We start from the raw sequence: 16,386 nt of genomic DNA, 5'->3' as shown, positions 1-16,386 counted from the left end.
TGTTGTATAGGGAACAAGGAGTTGAAGGAGGGCACAAATTAAGCTAAAAACAAAGTATATAAAATGATTACGGGTCTAGAGATTTATAGCGGTTTAATTCTTGAATTGTTTCACAGAGACTTACTAACTTTTATTTGTGTTCTACTGTTCTTTGTTCACATTGTGTCATCGACAATGTGACGTACTGTAGTTGAAGATTGTGTTGTGCTGTGCTATGTTGTACACCCAGGTGGTGCCGTTCTGTGGGGTGTTCCTGAAGGAACTGAGTGATGCATTGGATGGGACAGCCAGCATCATCAGCCTCAAACCACCTCTAGATGATACAGATGACTCACTGGACGTAAGAACACACACGCACGCACGCACGCACGCACGCACGCACGCACACAGGCTCACACTCACTCACTTCCACTTCTGTTTGTCCCCCTCTTTCCCTAGTTTGTGTCCAACTACAGTGGGCAACATAACTTCCTGTCTCGGTCTGGTTCTGATGGCCTCCACGTCCCAGAGAAGGAAGCCACTGTCAGCAACATCTTACAGATCATCAGGTTCACAAAATAATTAACCTCTGTTCTGTCGTGTGTGTGTGTGTGTGTGTGTGTGTGTGTGTGTGTGTGTGTGTGTGTGTGTGTGTGTGTGTGTGTGTGTGTGTGTGTGTGTGTGTGTGTGTGTGTGTGTGTGTGTGTGTGTGTGTGTGTGTGTGTGTGTGTGTGTGTGTGTGTGTGTGTGTGTGTGTGTGTGTGTGTGTGTGTGTGTGTGTGTGTGTGTGTGTGTGTGTGTGTGTGTGCGCGTGTGTGTGTGCGTGTGCGTGTGCGTGTGTGCGTGCGCGTGCGTGCGTGATCTTGGATATAGTTTTGGACCGATGGATTGATCAGCCTAAAACTTTTAGTGCAGGCAGCCAGTAGGCAAAGGAAGACACTTGACCCAAAATATTTCAAAATGGCCCTTATGGTGGTGCTATACCAGCCTGCTTTTTAGTTAGTTCTTTGTTCCGATCTATTGTTCTACTCTTCTGTCTCCTGCCTGGAGCTTTTTGATGTTCTCTACTTCTTAGCTTGTACTCCTTTCCTCTTCCTCAGGTCTTGTAATCGTAGTCTGGAGGCAGAGGATCCAGAGGAGCCTTCCATCAGCCCCTCCTCTACCGGCCCCTCTCCCGCCTCCAGGAACAACTCCTTCAGGGACCGCAGTCGGAATCAGTCAGTACAAACTCTCTTCATGCTTTTTACCGTTTCTGAATCACACAATTATCACGTACCTTTTATTTGCCCTTTCTTCAATTATAATCGTGTGTGTGTTTGTGTGTGTGTGTGTGTGTGTGTGTGTGTGTGTGTGTGTGTGTGTGTGTGTGTGTGTGTGTGCGTGTGTGCGTGTGCGTGTGCGCGTGCATGCACGCGCGTCAGGTGTCTCAATGTCTTTATTGATGTGTGAAGCAGTGATGCACTGCATTCAATGCATGCATGCATTGATGGTTGCCCCCACAGCTGGATGCATTGTTGTCATAAAAAAATATTATTTTAGTTTCTGAGCTCTGTGTGAAACCCAAGAAATCTGGAATGTCAAACAGCAACTGCTTGAGAACATCCAGTGAAGCCCTGTTTTTGTCATGGTAACACACAGCAGATGAGTCGCATACAATTTTACCATAACATTATTCATACGTTTACATCATTATTATCAGCCATTCGACAGCAGCACTCGGACCATTCAGGAAGAATAGCTTTGACCAGGAATGCAATTCAGCCTTCGTGTTCATAACAGTGATGTACGAACAATGGCTTCCCGTGGTCGGAAAGCATTAGACACTTTTAAAACATTTTCCGTACATTTTTCTGGTTTATGTACACTGTCGCATTCCAGACTGTCTTTAGATACAACGTGCTTACATTGTAACTTCTGGGTACAGATTAACGGGATGCTTAACCCATTGAAACCGGGAAAGCATCTGTGTCATTTTAGATTTTAGCGTTGGCTATTAATCCATTTTGGGCGGGAACCCCTTTTTGGTGTTTTAAACATTATGTTATAATTTAGCTATTGAAAAATAGCAGATCTACAAGCTCATAGCGCGCCACCGAGTGGCGCGCTATGAACTTGTAGGTCTGCTATTTTTGAAAAATCGTTAAAATGTGCCTCAAATCTTTCAGAAAATTGTCATGATTTAGAAAACTTTTTTTTAAAATTTTGACGTCAGGCCTGAATGGGTTAACAAACTTTTATCTAGCACCGGGTCACTCAGATTTTTCTTTCTAAACGCAAAACACAAGCCTTAAGAGAGTGGGTCGGCCAGCGGTAAGGGGGCATATATTTCATTTTAAATTGTTATTACGATGAGGTGATGTTCCCATAAACACCTGGGTAACAGAGAAACAGGATAACAGGCTTTAGTTTCCTGTCAGGACAGGAAGAAATAGAAGCTCTGGTCGTCGTCTGAGCGCCAGTGGCCAATGACACCAGTCGGATTTTGGACTGATAAATGATGCCGACTTGTTGGAATATTATATTTGCGGTTATATGTTTAATCTGCACTGTAATGTTGTGTGTGTGTGTGTGTGTGTGTGTATATCTGGAAGTGCATCTCTGTGTTGCTAGGAAGAGCTTTTTATTTGTACTGAATTATGATGTCATGCTCTGATCAGGAATTTATAACAGGATGTTCTGCTTGTCCGGGTCTGTATTGGAATCGGAATAAACACTCTTTTGTTGCTAGGTGTCTTTTTTTTCTTAAGCCTGCTTTATACTTTAGTTGTGTGCTGAAAATAGCTGATCTACAAGCTCACATCACATCGTGAGGCAACTCTTTGTGAGCTTGTAGATCAGTTATCTTTCATAACACAACTAAGGATAAACAACCCTACGAGCTGTCCTGTCACTTCACCTGTTTCTTACTGTTTCTTTGATGTTCTCTTCCCTTCTTTTTGTTTCTCCGTTTCTTTTCCCCATTTAGACAATTTTCTCGCCAATCTGTCCACTCTTCATCTGTCCATCGTGCCTCTATTCTTTCCCGCTCTAGTTCTTTCAGGAACCCACAAGAGTCAAACCACATTGTGTAAGTGGCTATGAGAGTTTTAGAAAATGTTGTTGATTATATAGTTGCCTGCTGAAGTTCTTGCGAAACAAAACAAGGTGCAGAGTAAAGAGGAACATTGCAGGTATTTAGTTAGATAGTTAGAAGTATCTTTCTCAGACCTTGCCGCAAGTTGCCGGGAATAGAACCTGGGACTTTCTGCTTCCCAGGCGGGTTCTCTACTCATTCACACCCATAAACTATATACTGTAGGCTGGAATTATGATAGTACTCACTTTGATCTATTCACTAATCTGGTTCATATTGTAGATGTCTTGAGGAGTTTGAATCACAGTTTCAGCAGGAACCATATTAAGTTCAATAAGTTGCGATTATAAATGCATGATGCTTTTTGTTTGTTCCAATCCTGACATAACAGTACTTCTCATTATTTTGTAAGATCTAAATCTAAATAGCGATCATACCTTGCTTCACCCTGCAGTGTGTCTGATGCAATCGACTTTGAATTAACTCTTCTCCATGACCTACACTACAGCAATGGTTCTCAATGTGGGGTCCAGGGGCAGTACTTAGAGGTCTGTAACTCTGAGAATGGACACTTATATGGGTCCATTTGTACACTCAGAGTTATGGCGGTCCTTGAAATTAAAAGGTTTGAGGACCACTGACCTACAGCACAGCAGTACTGTAGCACTCCCTGAAACTCATTTCATTCTCCTCTCCCCCCCCCCTCTCATTCTTGTCTTTCTCTGCTGCCTCTCTGCCTTCTCTTCCTGGTCCCATTCCCCCACCTGGTCCCATTCCTCCACCTGGTCCCATTCCCCCACCTGGTCCCATTCCCCCACCTGGCCACATTCCTCCACCTGGCCCCATTCCCCCACCTGGCCCCATTCCCCCACCTGGCCCCATTCCCCCACCTGGTCCCATTCCCCCACCTGGCCCCATTCCCCCACCTGGTCCCATTTCCCCCACCTGGTCCCATTCCCCCACCTGGTCCCATTCCTCCACCCGTGTTGCTCTGCTGTAGGTTCACACTGGGTGACCTGTCGGACTCTGAGGGCGACCTGTCTGAGCCGCCTGCAAAGGAGGTGGAGTTTCAGGGCACAGAGGAGACTCACCAGGCCTTCAGCCACGGCACAGAGATTATCCCCTGGTAAGACAGACACAACACAGTGAACACACACACACACACACACACACACACACACACACGCACGCGCACGCATAAACTTAAATAAATGTACACTTCTATTCTTCTATTCAGGTATGTGTTGTCGCTGCAGCCTGATGTGCACCAGTTTCTGCTGCAGGGAGCCACAGTGATCCACTACGACCAGGACAGCCACCTGACGGCCCGCTGCCTGCTACGCCTCCAGCCTGACAACACCACGCTCATCTGGGGTAAAACATGACAAAGACTAATGGAAAATGAACGTCAATGTCGTATAAATTAAAATGCTGAGCACCTTTAGTGTGTCATTATTCTAAGTCTTGTGCATCTAAAATTCCATTTGATACAGTGAAGTGTTGTGTGTTTTTCGTTTTTTTGTTTTCATGCTATAACTTGTAATCTTAGCAATTTTTATTTTTATTTTATCTGAACTAATGTAAGTTGAATACTGACTTTTTAAAAAATGTGTATTTGTAATTGTATGTCTACTGTAATGTTTATTCTTGTGTGGACCCCAGGAAGACTAGCTGGTTGCTATGCCACCAGCTAATGGGGATCCTTAATAAAAATCAAATCAAATCAATCTATGTTATAAATGTGTGCTACATTATGTACGGCAGGTAAGCCTCAGAGTGGAGGCTCTTCGCCCATTGAACTCCCAGTGGGCCTGGGGCAGCCTGTGGCAGCCGGCCTGGCAGAGGGCCTGCTGGATCTAGGAGTGGTCAAGGTATAATTAACAATTTATATAAACTGTAGTTGCATTATTCACCTGGGTCCTGTATCTATACTTAGCCCACTCCCATTTCCCTCTACACCAGATGTCTTCACCTAAAATAGCCGCGCTACAAGCCAACAAGCGTTGCATTGCGACCAGTTGTGAGCTTGTAGATCTGTTATTCCTGCCGAAGCTTTACTTATTTTTGAATAATGTTTGCCTATTATGACATGCCCAGAATAGAGGTCATGTTGAGAATTATTGATGATATAGTATTCTATCATTCTATAACTCTATTAACCCATTTTGGGCGGGAACCCCTTTTGGTGTTAGCATTATGTTATGCTTTAGCTATTGAAAAATAGCAGATCTACAAGCTCATAGCGCGCCACCGAGTGGCGCGCTACGAGCTTGTAGGTCTGCTATTTTTGAAAAATCGAAGAACGACTGACATAGAAACATAGCTTTTTCAGAAAACTGTCAGGATGTAGAAGACATTTTTAGAATCTGATCTCAGGTCAAATGGGTTAATAACAGATGAATGGGGGGCTTGACACGACACTGTATCATAACACTACCATAATAATACTGTTTTTCAAAGATAAACGGTCATCGTGCAATTATAACTAAGCTATCACTGCTGTTCTTCACTCTGGTGTACCAATACGATGTTGTGTTTGAATGAAGGGGTGGCATGCATGGGTCAGATGAGCCATACTACAGTGTTATCATGTATTTAATTTCCCAGGCAGTGTTCCTGGGCCACCACGGGGTGGATGTCCATGCTGTGTGTCTGCAGAACAAGCTGTGCCAGATGACGGCAGAGGAGAACGGACTCAGCCTCCTCTACGGTCTCAGCACCACCGATAACAGGTTCAACATCCAGCTTTACAATTCCACTGTATCTGTAAGATGTTTCCTTCATTTAGATTATTTCACGTAGGCCTGTCCCCTAATTATGTCAATTTTGTTGACATAATGTCTTGTAAACTATAACACTTAAACCATGTGCAACCGGGCATCCCTATGTTTTGCTCATGTCATTATACTGTACTGTAGGTGCTATTCAAAAATAGCAGATCTACAAGCTCACAACAGTGGCCATGTGACTAGTCATACAATGTGGTATACATACATACATATAGGGCTCATGTGCTTAATTCTACCAGGTCAATATCCCGAAGCCACTGTGAAATCAACATTACAATGTTTCATTCTCTGGTCTCTGCAAGGCTGTGTGCAGCAAACACAATTTTACACATTCCGTCGATTAAATCATACATTTACAGTTTATTTGGTAGTGGACTGCCCTAACTTTATTGTAGTTAATTGCTCTACATTACCTGTACCTTTTAGGCTTCTGCACTTTGTGGCGCCCAATCACACAGTACAGGTGCTCTACAAGGGCCTATCAGAGCTGCTGAATGCAACCAGGAAGATGAAGAGGTTTCCTGACCAGAGACTACAGTGGCTGAGGAAGCAGTATGTCAGTCTATATCAGGTATGCTGTCATTCAAATAATGACTTTTTGCAAACTGGAAATGCTTAATTAGAGGCGTAAAATGGCATCCCCAAGTGCAAAGTGACAGCGAAATATATAGAATATTCTTTCTACATTTGTCTAATATGCACACACAGTATAATGTATGTTTGACTCTTTTTTCTTGTGCAGCACTTCAATAAGTCTTTAGGTTAATTCAAGATTATATCAGACTTTATACACGTATGCGTGTGTGTGTGTGTGTGTGTGTGTTCATGTGTGTGTCATTGTCCTTTTTCCGGTGGATGTCTACCAGGAGGATGCCAGGTACGAGGGCCCAACGTTAGCCCAGGCCATTGAGCTGTTTGGTGGGCGGCGGTGGAACATGGGTACAGGCGGGGCAGAAAAACCTGGTAACCAGAAAAGCAGCCCGATGGGCATCAATGACAAAACCAAGAAGAAGAAGAAAGTGCTCGTCCGGGTGAGGACTCAGCAAGTTGTTCTGCCTTACTTGTTTCCAAGGGTCCTAATAGACTATATTCACAAAGCTGCCCTTTTGCTCGCAACTCATTTATTGCCTATTTCTGTATGTACCTCCCTGCCGATGACTCCTTATCATGCCTTTTTTATATATATTATATTATTATATTGATTATGGTGATCAACTGTGTCCTGTATGCGCTCGTAACACTCCGGTTCCGGTACGGTTAAAAAAAAAAAAAAAGGAAATGGAAATGGAAAATACACTGGCTTATGCTGTCTATGGGGACGCAGCTTTTTGAACGCTAATATCTTGGATTCTTCTTTTTGGGTCAAAACAAGCATGATTTGCGGCTGATTTCTCTAAACTAGTATCTCGCTTACAAAAAGTATGTTTTGGGTGGATTAAATGACAATCGTGGGTCACATATTGGATTTTGACTTCCTGATTCTCAGTTTCTGGGCAAATCGGCTTTCAAACTAATGGTGCTCGCCGTTGAAAATGCACTTGTGGCGGCGAGAGCCCTCCACCAAATGGCGCTGTGGCGCCGAATGAGTTAATAGCAAAATGGCCACCGTGTGAATATGGTGAATAGTGTCTGTGTTTTAGTTAGGTCTGCAAATATCAATTAACTTAAATTTGTTATGCAGACAACAGATTTGTATTTTGTCTCTTCCTTAAAAGTTATTGGCTTCCCATACTGAAATCTGTGTTTCGTTTTTTTGCCTCGCAGGGAGATAGCGGGGATGCCACAGATGACGAGATGGTTTCCAGGAAAACGCGGAGCTGTAAGGAGGGACTACTGGGCCGCAACGGACTGGAGTTCTCAGAGAGTGTAGACCAGGAGGAGCCAGGTGAGGAATTCTGAGATTTGGTCCAAAAGCGCTGCAGTTTTGTATTGGCTTCATTTGTCCATAAACCAGTGATTCCCAACTTGTGGGCTGTGAAGGTATTTCATGTGATCCACCAAATAATTGACAAAACAATAAGATTTTAACAATATGAGATCTTCACCTACAAAGACTATAATATGGTTTACTGTATATTGCTTTACCCTTCACTATTTGTCTCTCCATAGAGGACAGCTTCTCTGGACCCTTTTCGCTCTCTGCCAATAGGAGCCCTGGAACGCTACCTTCCTCCTCCTCTTCCTCCTCCACTTCCTCTTCCTCTAGCATGGCTGGCTCCAACCAGTCCCGCCCACAATCCTCTCCTATCCTATCAGGAAGCTCCAAGTCACAGTCTGGGTATGTATAAAGTATCTACTTCAATACTAGGAAGAGTGTGAAGTGCATATTCTCTCTTACAAAAAATAATTGTATCAGATCCACAGTACAAGCAAACAACGTGTTGTGAGCTTGTGGATCGGCTATTGTCCCTACTTTTGTCGTTTGTGTGACTATTATGACGCAGTAGGGCATTCAAAAAAGTAAAAAACATAAAGATGTGAGATTTCTTCCCGATATTTACCATAATACATTTTATTTATATTGCACTTTACATTTAAAACAAATCTCAAAGTGCTACAAAAAAGGGTAAAAAACTGAATTTACAACAAACAGCACTAAAAATCTGTCTCTCTCTCCCTCTCTCTCTCTCTCAGCACATGGAGCAGTAAGTCATGGCACGGTCGTGGCAAAGGCTGTTTCAAAGGCTTCCAGAATCTCATGATCTCTGACAGCACCATGAGCTTCATTGAATTTGTTGAGCTCTTCAAGTCTTTCAGGTATAGATAACAGAACAGCTTTCCACTCGGGCTGTCTGTCCCTTTAGTTTAATAACAGGAGACTGCGCCTGAAGGCGTCCAGAGAAAACTCCAATGAATTCAGCCAATCGTTTTTTCATGGCCATCTTACTGAAGAAGCTTGCTGGGGGAATTTTGTTGCAGTAGTCTATCATCTGTTGGACTGAGGTTTCTGTTGACCTCACCTTGCTCCTATTGTTAACTCTAATCCGTCTGAAGCCTGGGCTTACGCAAGAACAGAGAATGAGAATAAGCAGTGGCCTTTCCTGCAATCCTGATCTTGAGTGTAGCCCTGTGTAGGGCTGCAACTATCGATAATGTTTTCAGCGATTATTATATTGATTACTTTTTCGATTAATCGAATAATTGAGAATCACATTTCTTTTGTTTTCTGCTTCATCAACGAATTGACCAAAGTTTTGTACTCACAGAAATAGCAAAAAGCTCTTAGATCAGCTTTTTCCACTATTTTTTTATTTCTTTTGTAGTGTATAAAAAGAAAAAAAAGAAATGTATATTTTCCCCCAAAAAACATTTTATTAAACTAAAACTGGTCTTATTTTACGCAATTTATAATGTTCAAGGCAAGCAACTACTAAGCGAAACAGAAAACACCATGCTCATTCAGAAGTTAGTTTTGCACAGTATATATAAAGATGTGTTTTAAATGTGAAAGTCTGTGTGTGTTTATATGACAGTACCCGCAGTAGGAAGGACCTCAAGGAGTTGTTTGATACGTTTGCTGTGCCGTGTGGTCGCGCCAGTCAGGAGTCCGCTCCTCTTTACACCAACCTCAGGATAGACGACAAAGACACTGGGCTGCAGCCTGACCTCGGTACACACACCTTTAATAGACATACACATAAAATAAACAGGCCCATATACGGTATATGGACATACTGATTGATTGATTTCATATTGTATTGACAAGTACAATACAGCAGTACATTAAAAAAAAGCCAAATGGATACTCACTCTCCATCACTCCTCCTACCGTGTCTCCTGTCTCCAGACTTACTAACCCGTAACGGTTCTGACCTTGGCCTGTTCATCCGCACGCGCCAGCAGATGTCCGACAACCAGAAGCAGATCTCTGACGCCATCGCCGCCGCCAGCATAGTGACCAACGGGACGGGGGTGGAGAACGCGTCGCTGGGCGTCCTGGGACTGGCGATCCCTCAGCTTAACGACTTCCTGGTCAACTGTCAGAGGGAACACCTGAGCTACGATGAGATACTCAGTATCATACAGGTAGGACAAGAGAGACAATGGTTTGTTGGTTAGTTGGAGGGAGGGAGGGAGGCATGAATGAAGGGAGGGGGGAGGGAGGGATGGATGAAGGAAGGGAGTGGGGATGGTTGATTGGTTGGTTGGTTGGGGGGATGGATCAATGGATGGAGGTAGACAGCAACTGACCTACAAGAGTAAAGGTGGCCTTACACTAGCCGATTTTTTTCAATCTGAAATCTGATAGCACCACACACTACAGGATAATCGGAGCGGGGCAGAGCAAATATCAAACATTCTTGATGTTGATCGGGCCGATCGCGCTTTGAGCGGCCCCGAGCAGATCGATTGAGTCGGGCACCCCCCGAGCGTCAAAAAATGCCCGATTATCGGCTAGTGTAAGGCCACCTTTAGTGTCGAAGTGTCCTTGAGCAAGACACTGAACCCCTAATTGCTCCTGATTTTGGTACCTTGCATGGTTTCCTCCGGCATCGGTGTATGAATGTGTGTGTGGATGGGTGAATGTAATGCACAATCTATGTAAAGCACCTTGGATAAAAGCGCTATATAAATGCACCATTTACAACATGTAATTCAGCTATGGTTAGAGGATAGAGGCAACTGGAATAAAAAATGGAAGAAGGGATGAGTGGAGGACTGATACAGTATCACTGGAAAGAGAGTGTGAACAGATGATAGATAGCAGGTAGAATGTAGGGAACCTGAGACGGAGGAAGGAGAGAATTAGAGCTGGTCGATAGTATTGATGAAACATATTTGTTTGTTTGTTTTTCTCCTCCAGAAATTTGAGCCTTCATCAAGCATGCGCCAAATGGGCTGGATGTCGTTTGAGGGCTTCGCTAGGTATTACAACCATGTACAATGAATGTGAAACTAACACTTTAATTGTATCGATAGCAATGCCATTTGTGATTTGTTAATCAGTCTTTATCTATTTGCTTATTGATTCCTGTAAAGTTTCAGTGTGTAAAAAGGTCTACACAGATTGTCAACTGTTCAATTAATCTCTGAGACCTCCGTTTTTCCTTGTCAGCAGCATAGACATATGGGCATCATTGTTTTATGAGCAACTGACAGAAGCACATCATAAGAGATATTGATAAATTCAGTGCCATACAATGTCGATTCTCAGCGTTAACGATTCTTGATTCCCACCCTTATATTTTACTGTATATCATTGAATAATGTCTTTAGTTATTACCACCCATTTCTGTGCTTTTAAAATGGACCCTCACAGCGCACAAACCCCTGACCGCCACTCTCTTCTGAGCAGGTACCTGATGGACAAGGACAACTTTGCGTCGCGTAACGAGGAGTCCCAGGTGAATCCAGAGGAGCTCCAGTACCCCATGTCCTACTACTACGTGGAGTCGTCCCACAACACCTATCTGACTGGACACCAGCTGAAAGGAGAGTCCTCTGTGGAGCTGTACAGTCATGTGAGTCGGTCCGTAGGGCTTTCGTGATTCATTAATTCATTCATAATGTCATTTTGTGTGGGAAACGGAACATTTCTTTTTTTGGGGTCTCGAGTTGGAATGGTTTGGGAATCCTTGGTCTGCACTGACCACTGCAGCAGTGATGTAGGATAATTGCAAGCAAACATACTCTTTGATGATATTTTAATATAATTCCTATCATGGCGGTCAACGACGTAAGATCTTTTCCCTTTCTCAGGATTTCAGTTTTCCACGGTCACATAATAACCCCACATAATTTCTCAAGGGAGTTTTGTGTTCCCCCTGATGTTTGTGTGAGCCTCCTGACCATATCATCTCCCCAGTGCTGTTTTATCTTATTATGGGATGTGACGGTTGCCTAGGTGCTGCTGCAGGGCTGTCGGAGCGTAGAGCTGGACTGCTGGGATGGAGACGACGGCATGCCCATCATCTACCACGGACACACACTCACCACCAAGATTCCCTTCAAGGTTAGCGCTGGTCTCCTTCCGACGCTGGGGTTCGGACAGGCTTTTCCCAACTATAGTTCGGAGAGTCCCAGGATATCTGGAGGTGCACGAGTTCCGAGGCAAAGTCCTGAGGCCGCCCATCAATTAGGAATAGCGTCAGTATCACCTCCCTGTCAAAGAAGCGTTTGGATGTCAGAAGGAGCATGTATTGTCCTTAAATTACATGAAGTGTAGTCAGCCAACAACAGGGTAAGCGAGCAGCCAAGTAGATATAGTTGGCAAAATGTTTAAATCTATATAAATTATCTTAGTATATAATACAGGTAAGGGGGGCAGGTTTGCCAGTTAGCACACGGACCACAAAATGATAACGTCCTGGTTGGAATCTGGTTCAGACCTCTCTTTAGCTCTCTATCTCCAGTGCACTATATGCAATAAAGGGAGCAGATCAACAAGCATAGAAATTGTTCATCTGCTTTTTATGTGTTATTTTTTTTACAAAAAACATTTCAACAATGTTGAAAATGTGCCCAAAACAGTGATGCCAGGGTTTATATAGTTAAACGGTCTTGGGAATAACGTTTTTTATCATTAAAAAAAGAAAAGCCGTTCCAGTGTAAAGATGAAAAGCCCACAGGATGGAGAAGGGCCTGGATACGCCAACTTGTTGTTTTTAGGATCATTTTGTCTTCAAGGAGGTAATAATGAATCACATGAATTGGACGACACTATCACTTTTCATAAAAGCCTCCCAGAGCTCTATTAATCAGCTTTAAAGTATCACTCCAAAATAACATTGATTGTGTCTGCTGTCAGACAGTCAGTGCCGGCAAGGAAATTAAAGGGGAATTTCTCCCTAAACCTTTTTTTACAAAAGTAAGTTGATAATTATGTATATTGACAAAAAAAAATAAAGATATAGGGGGGCTGGAGCTGGGGCTGCTGCTGGGGGGGGTCTAACACCAGCTCACATAGACCAGGAAGAGTGCAGTGTTGCTGTCACATCATCTAGAACAGATGTGAACAAAAAACAAGAACCAACTGCGCGATTGAATAGGAGTTCTAGCGTTAGACCCCTCCAGCCCCAGCTTCATCTCCAGCTGCAGCCCCAGCTCCCCTATATCTTTATTTTTTATTTATTTTTTATGTTTTTGGTCAATATACATCATTATCAACTTACTTTTGTAAAAAAAGATTTAGGGAGATTTCATACCATCAGGAAGACCAAAAAATAGATTTATGAGCTTTTGAATTATTGCCTTTGACTTGATGACTTTAAATGACTTTAACCTTCATTGACCGGGTTCCCTCAGGCCTAGTTTCCCTGTCTAAGTCAAATCTCTTTGTTGAAAATAGCCATGCAACGTATAGTGAGTTTGTAGATCTGTGATTTTTGCTGAGTGTTCTGCTCGCCTATTATGGAATGCCCAGAATAGGGTTGCTAGGGTTCAAGTGGTTACATTCGGGAAACTTTCCCGAAATTGATGGATCTTTATCTCTCTCTCTCTCTCTCTCACACACGCACGCACGCACACGCACGCACGCGCACACAGACACAGGATGCAATTAATTCAGCGCTTTCAGTATGTCCCTGGCACTATATAATGTACGCCAACAGGAAACATTTCCACTCTCTACCCATGGAAGAATTCACTTCAGTCCAAGCACTAATTCCATTGTGGAGTAGCTAGACCAAACAAATGAGGATCTTCTGAATGCACGTCCAGTGATGTCTGTTCACCAGCTACGTTCTTCCTGGAGGGGATCATCACCATTACTTAGTTTTATGTCATGAGAGTTTGGACTAAATGGTATACCTATATTATATATATATTGCCAAGTTTGTAATGGAATCTCTTGTCATAATGTATGGGAACGTTCCATGATCATGAACATTTACTACAGTCAGAAGTTAAACTTAACTTTTTTTAAACTAATTTACATTAGTAAAGTTTACATAGAAAGTTTCAGTGGTGAATCTTAGCGAGACAATTACACACTGAATATGACAGACGATCTAATATTAGATGAACCACATGAACCCTGACCATTCTGGGACAAACATTTGGCAAAGAAATAGCCAATCTACAACAAGCTCACAACGTTGTGAGCTCGTAGATGGAATATGTTGGGCGAGGATACTTGTATACTGTAGTATAGACCAGGGGTTCTCGGGTTCTCAACCCGTGGGTCGCGACCCCTCGGGGGGGTCGCCAAATTATTTTGGGGTGTCCCCAAATTATTAAAAAAAAAAAAAAAAAGATTTTGTTTATTAATTTTTTTTTCACGATTTTTCAAAAATAGCAGACCTACAAGCTCGTAGCGCGCCACTCGGTGGCGCGCTATGAGCTTGTAGATCTGCTATTTTTAAATAGCTAAATTATAACAATGCTTAAAACACCAAAAGGGGTTCCCGCCCAAAATGGTTTAAGGTTATTGTAGCAGTCAATTTATATTGGGGGTCGGGAGGGGGCGGGGCGGGGGTCCCGAGACGTTGCCAAAGCATTTTCGGGGGTCCCCGGCCAAAAACGTTGAGAACCCCTGGTATAGACCCCTGGGGGACTCTGGTCAGCAAAGCACATTCGGTAGGGTTTAATGTTAACACATCCGTCTCATTTCCTTTCTTCTCCTGACTGTAGGATGTGGTGGAGGCCATAAACCGATCTGCATTTGTCAACTCTGACATGCCCGTCATTCTGTCGATAGAGAACCACTGCTCCCTTCCTCAGCAGCGCAAGATGGCTGAGATCTTTAAGGTACGGACGGATGTTCTTACACCTGCAGGCTCATATTGTACACTACCTGATCAGACGCTGTAGAGGACAGAACAAACTAAAGCGTATATTTAAATAGTATTCTTGAGATCTATAACGGGTGCTGTATGAAGAATGAAAATAACATTCAGTAGTTTAAATAGTGATTTCTCTATTTTATAATTCCACACAATCATAAAAAGGTCCATCATGGATGGATGCCATCTTGGATTTAACAATACATTATTATCTGATGGTAAATTCACTGATTCAGCCACATATCTTGAGCCCTAACACCTAGACAACCTTTCTAGGTTGCATAGTATTGGAGATATAGCCAGTTTAAGCTTGTGGTAGCCATCTTAGACGGCATCTTAAATATGACACCTTTCCGTCTTCCAGTCTTGTTTTGGGAGCTGGTATCTGTATCAACAGTTCAAATGTTTATTTAACTATTATTTAAAAAATAAATGCCCCAATTTGGTTATACCTTTATTTTCCAATTGCTGAATGCCAGCATCTGACGTTCTGGCCAGGAACTCGGGATAATCAAAATTGGGGGTAAATGTGGATATATTTCTCTGTACCATCAGCAGACTAACCTCAACACACCTCTGTTAAAATCCAAACTTGCCAAAGACATCTGGGTATACAGTATGTCTGGTACACTGTACGTCATGGGATATCACCCTGCTTTCATCTCAGACAGCTTCCCAGCATTCCACCCTATTTAGATGGAGGAGAGATGGACTTCTAAGCATTCTGATAATGTCTAAAATGCCTTTTATGTTGAGAACGTTTATGTTGTTGTTTTTTTTGTATCCTGAGATTGAGAGGTCAGTTCACCACAGGGTATGTTTATTTGTAGTGCCCTTTTGTTTTGATAAGGACACTTTCATTTTCTCTTAACGGAGGATGGATGCCTCCCATGCTCATGAGAACAGTATAGAAACCTGACTCTAATCTCTAATATGATATTTCTCGACGAGCGTCCATCTTAACCCATTTTGGTGTTAGCATGATGTTATGCTTTAGCTATTGAAAAATAGCAGATCTACAAGCTCATAGCGCGCCACCGAGTGGCGCGCTACGAGCTTGTAGGTCTGCTATTTTTTTTAAATCGAAGAACCACTGACATAGAAACATAGCTTTTTCAGAAAACTGTCAGGATGTAGAAGACATTTTTAGAATCTGATCTCAGGTCAAAATGGGTTCGGAGGATGGATGCCTCCCATGCTCATGAGAACAGTATAGAAACCTGACTCTTCTCTAATAAGATATTTCCCGACGAGCGTCCATCTTAATCACCGCTGTGTATTTATTTAACAGACGGTCTGTGGAGAACGTCTGGTGACGCGTTTCCTCTTTGAGAGTGACTTCAGCGATGACCCCCTCCTGCCATCACCGATGCAGCTCAGACGGAAGATCCTGCTCAAGAACAAGAAGCTGAAAGCCCACCAGGCCTCCGTGGATATACTCAAACAGAAGGTATGCTGTATTAAGTGTCCAGATTGACTGAATGTATATCCATATGTCCATTAGAGGACACAGACATGATAGAGAAATGGGTGCCCCCCCATCATTAAATCATTGTATATAAAGCCGTATCTTTCAGATATGCTCTCATTTCCTTTCACTCACATATAGGCCTTTCACAAACACAGGCCTCTAGTTTGAGGTTGGTAACATGAACCACTTAAACCCTACTGTATATACGTCATTGACTAGGAAGGCCACATCCACAGTGTTGTACCAGAGAATCTCAACAGTGACTGGAAGTCATACTCGTTGTTCTTGCTTGCATTGTCTGACGCACGCACGCACGCAGACAGCCAGACAGACAGACAGACAGACAGACAG

At 43.0% G+C, this 16,386-nt stretch overlaps 1 protein-coding gene across 2 annotated transcripts in view; it reads left to right on the top strand.

Annotated features, from left to right (window-relative positions):
- Window positions 1-16,386, top strand: part of plce1 (phospholipase C, epsilon 1) — a 122,228-nt gene that overhangs the window by 75,639 nt on the left and 30,203 nt on the right. For both annotated transcript variants that reach the window (XM_079492043.1, XM_079492044.1), the window contains exons 12-30: window positions 230-340; window positions 439-548; window positions 1,080-1,196; window positions 4,053-4,178; window positions 4,290-4,426; window positions 4,817-4,923; window positions 5,660-5,784; window positions 6,268-6,412; window positions 6,708-6,872; window positions 7,606-7,726; window positions 7,951-8,119; window positions 8,476-8,598; window positions 9,315-9,451; window positions 9,629-9,867; window positions 10,646-10,707; window positions 11,138-11,303; window positions 11,687-11,794; window positions 14,413-14,529; window positions 15,856-16,014. In XM_079492043.1, coding sequence (XP_079348169.1) covers window positions 230-340; window positions 439-548; window positions 1,080-1,196; window positions 4,053-4,178; window positions 4,290-4,426; window positions 4,817-4,923; window positions 5,660-5,784; window positions 6,268-6,412; window positions 6,708-6,872; window positions 7,606-7,726; window positions 7,951-8,119; window positions 8,476-8,598; window positions 9,315-9,451; window positions 9,629-9,867; window positions 10,646-10,707; window positions 11,138-11,303; window positions 11,687-11,794; window positions 14,413-14,529; window positions 15,856-16,014 — 2,544 coding nt within the window. The remainder of the gene's footprint in view (window positions 1-229; window positions 341-438; window positions 549-1,079; window positions 1,197-4,052; window positions 4,179-4,289; window positions 4,427-4,816; window positions 4,924-5,659; window positions 5,785-6,267; window positions 6,413-6,707; window positions 6,873-7,605; window positions 7,727-7,950; window positions 8,120-8,475; window positions 8,599-9,314; window positions 9,452-9,628; window positions 9,868-10,645; window positions 10,708-11,137; window positions 11,304-11,686; window positions 11,795-14,412; window positions 14,530-15,855; window positions 16,015-16,386) is intronic.

Source organism: Electrona antarctica, assembly GCF_951216825.1.
Source record: "Electrona antarctica genome assembly, chromosome: 22".
Classification (NCBI taxonomy): Eukaryota; Metazoa; Chordata; class Actinopteri; order Myctophiformes; family Myctophidae; genus Electrona; species Electrona antarctica.
Note: the sequence above shows the minus strand (reverse complement) of the source record. Positions and strands in the feature narration are given on the sequence as shown.